The sequence below is a fragment of the Cervus elaphus genome, chromosome 16 (assembly GCF_910594005.1).
Source record: "Cervus elaphus chromosome 16, mCerEla1.1, whole genome shotgun sequence".
In the NCBI taxonomy this organism is placed as follows: Eukaryota; Metazoa; Chordata; class Mammalia; order Artiodactyla; family Cervidae; genus Cervus; species Cervus elaphus.
In genome coordinates this window covers 17,092,434-17,100,858 of record NC_057830.1, presented here as the reverse complement: position 1 = coordinate 17,100,858, position 8,425 = coordinate 17,092,434, and the positions used below count along the sequence as shown (strand labels likewise).

The 8,425-nt window shown below is 42.9% G+C and overlaps 1 protein-coding gene across 1 annotated transcript; it reads left to right on the top strand.

Moving 5' to 3' along the window:
- Positions 1-7,328: 7,328 nt before the first annotated feature.
- LOC122673006 (60S ribosomal protein L5-like) lies at positions 7,329-7,805 on the top strand. The gene has a single exon (XM_043870529.1). It carries the CDS (start codon positions 7,329-7,331, stop codon positions 7,803-7,805), a length of 477 nt encoding a protein of 158 aa, XP_043726464.1.
- Positions 7,806-8,425: the final 620 nt, after the last annotated feature.

Sequence of the window (8,425 nt, the reverse complement as noted above, 5' to 3'; positions counted from 1 at the left end):
CCAGTCTCATCCACCAATGTGTGTTGTTTTTGCTTTGGCTCCGTCTCTTCATTCTTTCTGGAGTTACTTCTCCACTGATCTCCAGTAGCATATTGGGCACCTGCTGACCTGGGGAGTTCATCCTTCAATGCCCTCCTATCTTTTTGCCTTTTCATACTGTTCATGGGGTTCTCAAGGCAAGAATACTGAAATGGTTTGCCATTCACTTCTCCAGTGCACCACATTTTGTCAGCTCTCCATCATGACCCATCTATCTTGGGAGGCCCTACACAGCATGGCTCATAGTTTCATTGAGTTAGACAAGGCTGTGGTCCATGTGATCAGTTTGGTTAGTTTTTTGTGATTGTGGTTTTCAGTCTGTCTGCCCTCTGATGGAGAAGGATAAGAGGCTTTTGGAAGCTTCCTGATGGGAGAGACTGTCTGAGGGGAAAACCTGGTCTTGTTCTGATGAGCAGGGCCATGCTCAGTAAATCTTTAACCCAATTTTCTGTTGATGGGTGGAGCTGTGTTCCCTCCCTGTTATTTACCTGGGGCCAAACTATGGGGGAGGTAATGAAGAATATGGCGACCTCCTTCAAAAGGTCCCATGCATGTACTGCTACACTCAGGGCCACCAACCCTGCAGCAGGCCACCATCGACCCACACCTTCACTAGAGACTCCTGGACACTCCTGGGCAAGTTTGGGTCAGTCTCTTGTGGGGTCACTGCTCCTTTCTCCTGGGTCCTGGTGCACACAAAGTTCTATTCGTGCCCTCCAAGAGTCTATTTCCAAGTCCTGTGTAAGTTCTGGCAGCTCTATGGTGGGGTTAATGGCGACCTCCTCCAAGAGGGCTTATGCCATACCCAAGTCTGCTGCACCCAGGGCCCCTGCCCCTGCAGCAGTCCACTGCTGACCCAAACCTCCACAGGAGACACTCAAACACAGTTCTGTCTCAGTCTCTGTGGAGTCTCTGGGTCCTGGTGCACACAAGGTTTGTTTGAGCCCTCTAAGCATCTCTGGGGGGAATGGGGATTGATTCTAAATGTGAATTTGCCCCTCCTACCATCTTGCTGTGGCCTCTCTGACCTTGGACGCAGGGTATCCCCTTAAAGTCGCTCCAGCGCTGCCCAGCTGCCATTCCAGCACCATGCAGCTGGATTTAACTCATACAGCAACCGTATGAGGTGGATACTTATATTATCATTATTAACATCCCAGTTTTACATATGAGGAATTGAAATCTCAGAAAGGAATTTTCCCAGGACAAAAGGACTAATAAGCAACACTGACAGAGGTCAGATTCTACTAGGTGTGGGGGCTATAGGGTGAGCAAGAGAGATCCAGTCCCTTCCCTCAAGAAACTCATTGTCCAATAGATTATGTAAACCTCAATAGCTGCCCTCATTGACCAGAGAGCAGGGATTCAAAATCATATACCAAAGCCCAAGCATATAATCACAATACTTTCTCCCTCTCTCTTACAGGAAATAGTCCCTCTGTGAGAAACAAATCCTGGAAATTTTCAGGCTAAAGTGAGCCATATACCTATATGACCAGGAGTTGATGATGAGTAGATGTTGTGTATGAGCGTACAGAACACATAGTATGTGTTCTAAGGCTTTACTTGAATGTTACCTTCTCAAAGAGGCCACTCTAACCATGTGCCTCTTATCAGCACTGTCAACCCATCTTTCCCTACTTACTTTTTCCATCCTACTTACCACCTTTTTTTGTAATATATGATTTATTACTCCTATTGTTTAGTATGAGCTTCCTCACACTTTAGTATAAGCCCCCCAAGGACAGAGAATCCTACCTGTTTTGTTCACTGAGGTATCCTGGGTGCCTAGACACAGCATGGTACACAAAAATTGCACCCAGTAATTATTTTTGTGTGAATCAATAAAGATGAAAATTATATACAGATTTAGAGGCAGATGGTACTAATTAAACAGAAGCCAAGACAGAGCAAGAAGAATTGAGCTGGGGACTGAGTTCCCAATCAGTAGGATGAGAGTTAACCTCCCAGCAGTCAAGAGAGGTGTGCTGTGAGAATTGGAAGTGAGTGGTCAAAGCACATCACAGCCTGGAAACCAGAAGACCCTGCAGGAGGTAGAGTGGCTGTGTGTCTCTGTGCTCAGAAACACGTCAGCAACCTGACAGCCAGGAAGCTAGGGTGGATCAGGAAGAGTCTGGCCATCTGTGTTCTGCAAGAAACAGGGAGTCAGGAGGTCAATGAGCACTCAGGGCCTGAGGATCAAAGCAGGCAAGGCCAAAATCCAGGAAGTCTGGGAAGGCAAGATAATGGTACCCATCCACCAAAACACAGAGAAGAGCCCAATCCTAAAGGCAGAGATTGTGAGAGCTAACGTTTCTTTCAATTACTCTCCAAGTAGGCATATGGTTCTTAGGACTGCAGAGGTGAGCAGGGCAGGGAGTACGGTTTAATGGCATCTCTCTTCCCAGCTTCAAGTTCAGTGGCCTCATTTTATAGCATGAAATTGGCCATGGTGGAAATATTGACACCATGGAAATTGGCAAATACTATAAATCAGGGATTGTTTGCTTGTTTTTGGGTAGCTGGTTGTTAAATATTTACCAGTACACTGCTAGTATGGAACTGAGGCTGCAGGGAGACTCGGTTCTCAGCTAGAAGACAGCAGTGGAATTGCAGGTAGGTACTTAGGCTAAGGCAGACTCCATGGAAAGCACCTGTACCCTTTGACAACTGCAGACAGAGCAAGGAGTCAACTTAATAGAACGCTTCCCTGGGGTTCTCCTATTCACTGTGCAGCTTACACAGAAATTCTGTCTCTTAAATTTGGAAGCCAGAGGCTTGTTTGAACTCATTTATTGTTTATTCATTTATTCAACAAGTACTAATCAAAGGCCTATCAAGTGCCCAGGTAGCATTAGACCATCAGGGTAATGAGACAGATTGTTCCTGCCTTCATGGGACTTACTGATGATCAAATGTAAACTCATTTAATACAGCCTTCAAGTTAGGGGTGGTTTTTGCAGTTTTAAAGGGTTGTAAAGAAGAAGGAAGATGAAGAGGAGGAGACAAGACAGAGACCCTGTGTGGCCTGCAAAGCCTAAAATGTTTACAAAGCTGGAGGCATAACGCTCCAGACAATACTACAAAGCTAATCAAAACATTGTGGTATTAGCACAAAAACAGGCATATGGATCAATGGAACAGAATAAAGAGCCCAGAAATAAGCCTACCCACCTATGGTCAATTAATCTTCAACAAAGGAGGCAAGAATATAAAATGCAGAAAAAACAGTCTTCAGCAAGTGGTGTTGGAAAAGCTGGACAGTTTCACGTAAATCATTGAAGTTAGAACACACACCCTCACACAATACACAAAAATAAACTCAAAATAGCTTATAACACTTAAATATAAGACATGATACCATAAAACTCCTAGAAAAGAAAATAGGCAAAACATTCTCTGGCATGAACAGTATTTATGCTTTCTTAGGTCAGTCTCCCAAAATAATAGAAATAAAAGCAAAAATAAACAAATGGGGTCTAACCAAACTTATAAACTTTTTCACACCAAAGGAAACCATAAATAAAATGAAAAGACAACCTAAAGACTGGAGAATTTATTTGCAAACAGGAGAAACTGGAGAAAACATTTGCAAAAATGCAAGCAACAAGGGCTTAATTTCTAAAACATACAAACTGCTCATACACCTCAATACCAAAAAAACAAACAACGCAATCAAAAACTGGGCAGAAGACCTACACAGACAATTCTCCGAAGAAGACAAAGAGACAGCCAACAGGAACATAAAAAGACACTCATCATTGCTAATTATTAGAGAAATGCACATCAAAACTGCAATGAGGCATCACCTCACACCAGTCAGAAGGATGACCATAATAAATGTTAGAGAGGGTACAGAGAAAAGGAAACCCTCCCACACTGTTGGTAGGAATGTAAATTCGTGCAGCTGCTATGGAAGACAGTATGGAGGTTGCTCTAAAAATTTAGAATTACCATATGACCTAGCAATTCCACTCCTGGGCACATATCCAGAGAAAACTCTAATTCCCTAATTCGAAAAGATCCATGCACCCCAACAATCACTGCAGCACTACAGCCAAGACATGGAAGAAACCTAAATGTCCATCAACAGATGAATGGATAAAGAAGATGTGATACACACACACACATAAACATATTAATAAATGGAATTAGAGATTATCATACTAAGTGAATTGTCAGACAAAGAAAGACAAATATCAAATGATACCACTTATATATGGAATCTTTAAAAAAGTGATACTTATTTACAAACCAGATACAGACTCACAGACAAATTTATGGTTACCAAAGGGGAAAGGGAGGAAGGGATAAATTAGGAGACTGAAATTAACAGATACACACCACTATACATAAAATAGATAAACAACAAGCATAGCACAGAAAATGATATTCAATATCTTATAACAAATTATAATGGAAAAGAATATGAAAAATACATATATACATACACATAAATGTTTCTGAATCACTTTGCCATATACCAGAAACTATTAATAACACAACACTGTAAATCAACTATACTTCCATCCAAAAAAGAAAAAATTTACTGTCCAGCCCATTACAAAAAAACGTTGTCAAATTTTGGTCTAGCAGCAGAGATAAACCTTACTTTTTCACAGCCCCCACAGTCAGCCATTAAAAGACCAAGGTCTGAATCAGGACTTGATCTGAGGAAAGAACCATGAGTAGAGGAGGTGAAGCTACTTAAAAGGAATGAGTCTAGATATCTCCTGGGCTACAGCTCAGTGTTAGCTTATTAGAAATCAGTAAATATTCATAAATATTCAGCTAAGTGGACCAGAGAATGAGACTGAGCACACAAGTTGAGTGCAAGAAGAAGGTAGGTAAGCCCAAGAAGTCAAGAGGGAACAAAGTCAGATGACCTTTACTCGGTTGAGCAGTGAAGGTAGAGAACAGTAACAATAGCTAACACATCTAGAATGCTTGCTGTGTATCAAATCCTATTCCAAGTACATTGTTCATAGTAACACATTTAATATTGCCAAGAGCCCTGTGAGATTGGTCCTATTCTTATTATTCCTATTATTCCCACTTGACAGTGGAAGAAACTGAGGTACAGACAGGCAAAGTAACTTGCCAATGGTTGCACAGCTTATAAATAATAAAACCAGGATTTAAAACCAGAAAATCCTATTTAGGATCTATGTTCTTAACCACTACACTGCACTCTCTCTCAGACAGACTGGTAGGAAAAGCAAAAAGAGTAGGTGGAAAAGGAGAAGAGGAAAGAGTGTGGTGTGAACCTAAGCACAGACAGACAGGGAAAAGCACTCAGAGTCATATTTTCAGAGAAAAGTCCAGGCCACACTCAGAGGTGGCAGTGAGCATTTTCCAATCACTTCACAGTCATGGTTAATGCCACTCTGTGCCAGGCTCTATGACAGAAGCCGAGGGTACAGAGATGTGTCTGACTTGGGCAAGAGGGGACGCAGCCATGAGTTAACAGGCAATGCTAATACAGTCTGGATTAAGTCCTTTGCACTGTGGAGGCCCAGCAAAGAAAGAAACTCCACCCGGTAAATTTGGAAGCTGTACTAGTAAGCTCAGAGCCAGGTGCCAGGATGTGGGATGTGGAGCCTTTTTTGGCTGCCTTGGGTTCCCTGGATAAACCACCTCCATAATATGCCACAAAAAGACAAGGTTCAAAGGAGCACTGTAGAATCCAACAAATATCCACATGCCAGACCAGTGAAGCAAAGGCATAAATTCTGAAAGAAGTAGTGGGTCAAAAACCTAGCAGCTATAAGAAATAGGGGAATGGTGGCAGGTAGGCAGCTGGAGAGCCCAGATCAACCAACAGAATCCAGAATAGAGCAAGCAGAGATGGATCAAGGGGACCTGGACATGTCAGGGTCTTCATGCCATGCCACCTTCCCTACCTCACAGATTTGTCCCTCACCTTATTTCCTAACAGCTGACATGCTACCAGCCTTAAGAGTCAGGAAGTTGCTGACTTTGGTGCCCCCTAGTGCTGGGGAAGACCGGTCCAGAGTTAAGCATTTAATGCTAATACTTCTATACTCTCTGCCACCATCCAGCTGACCTTCCCAGGATGAGCTAATCATCTTCCTCTAAAAGGAAGTGTCCAGCTCCTTTTCTCACTCACATTTCTTCCTGGAAACATTCCATCCAGAGCTTAAGGCTGCCAGTGGCCTGACACTGTTGATGATTTCACAATCTCCCTCTGGGAAATGAAGTGACTTAGCAGTCATTAAGACCAAGATAACAGTGCAAGTTGTCAGTGGTTCCTTGCAGAGCAGAGAAATGTCAAGGCTGTTGGGTGTCTAAATGGAGCTGCAGGTCCTAGGGTTAATGGAACAGAAAAGAAAAAAAATGACAGTGTACAGAGTTAAAGGCTAGTCCAACAATTATCAAGTCCCCAGGGAGTAAGTCTCAATAAAGACTTGTTGACTCTGTTCTAAGAATAGGAAGGGTGGTATGCTACACCATAGTTCTTCCTTCCTGATTTCCAGCATACTGACCCACACGCCTATACTGAACATTACCAGTGGACACTGTCACTGCTGTGATTTTAATATATTAGACATCCATAGGCCATCCATGTTTGGCCAAAACCCCTCCTCATAGGAACTATTCACCCCACCCCTATCCACATGGCAAATTCCTACTTGGCCTTGTCTTCCCCAACACATTTGGTTAGTTAGGGATGAAGCACTTGACCCCGGGAGAGATAACCAGAGCCCTTCTTTGGGATTCTCTCAACTGGAATAAGAGAGTCAGTCTATGCTCATCCACACTGCATGCCCCCCTACTTGCTCTAGTGTTTCTCAGCCACTCCAACTGAGGTCTACTTTGGTCTGTTTCTCTGGATTCCAACTCACTGCATCATTCTTGGCTGTTTCTTTACTATCGGTATGTCTTCAAAGTATTCAGACCCTCCAGCCAGCAAGATAAGTTAGCCACTGCCATCCAGCATCAAGGGCTGAGCCTAGAAAAGCATAATGAATCTGTGAATGTTGAATAGTACAGTATAGACTAGAACTGCCACCGGAAGTCAGAAAACGGAAAAGTCAGCGTGGGGTCTTATAGAACAAATGGCTAGAATTTAGAGAGATAGAAAGGACATTCTAATCTGGAAAAAATAATGACAATGAAGCAGAAAAGAGCTTAGGTACAGAGGCCTGTAGACAAGAAATGAACTTGACTGGGATGAGTCTTATAAGAATGGAACCACAGAGCTCTGTGGCAAGCTGCAGAGTCGGGGTTCTGTTTCACAGTATGGGGTTTGTTAAGTTGTCCAGAACATGGCCAACTTCAAGAGATACCAAGTAAAATTCAGAAGACAGCAGGAGGGCAAAACTGACTACTATGCTCAGAAACGATTCGTAATCCAAGACAAAAATAAGTACAACACATCCAAATACAGAATGATCGTTCATGTAACAAACAGAGATATCATTTGTCAGACTGCTTATGCCCATACAGAAGGACATATAACAGTTTGTGCAGTTTATGCTCATGAACTCCCAAAGTATGGTGTGAAGGTTGGCCTGACAAATTATGCTGTGCCACATTGTACTGGCCTGCTGCTGGCCCGCAGGCTTCTGAATAGGTTTGGTATGGACAAAATTTACAATGGCCAAGTCAAGGTGACTGGAGATGAATACAATGTGAAAAGTGTTGATGGTCAACCTGGTGCCTTCACCTGTTACTTTGATGCAGGACTTGGCAGGACTACTACTGAGAATAGTTTCTGGGGCCCTGAAGGGAGCTGTCAATGAAGGTTTGCCTATCCCTCACAGTACCAAACGGTTCCCTAGTTATGATTCAGAAAACAAAGAATTCAGTGCTGAGGTACACCCAAAGCACATCATGGGGCAGAATGCTGCAGGTTACATGTGTTACCTGATTGAAGAAGATGAGGATACTTACAAGAAACAATTCTCTCCATTCATAAAGAACAACATAACTCCATACATGATGGAGGATATGTATAAAAAAGCTCATGCTTTAATATGAGAGAATCCAGTGTATGAAAAGAAGCCTAAGAAAGAAGTTAAAAAGAAGAGGTGGAATCAGCCCAAAATGTCGCTTGCCCAGAAGAAAGATCAGGTAGCTCAGAAGAAGGCAAGCTTCCTTAGAACTCAGTGATGGGCTGTTGGGAGTTAATAAAGTGAAAGTGAAAGTCACTCAGTCATGTCCAACTCTTTGCGACCCCATGGACTGTATAGTCCATGGAATTTTCCAGGCCAGAATACTGGAGTGGGTAGCCTTTCCCTTCTCCAAGGGATCTTCCCATCCCAGGGATCAAACCCACGTCTCCTGCATTGCAGGCGGATTCTTTACCAGTTGAACCACAACAGAAGCCCATGAATTAATAAACCAAACCACAAGCTTCTAT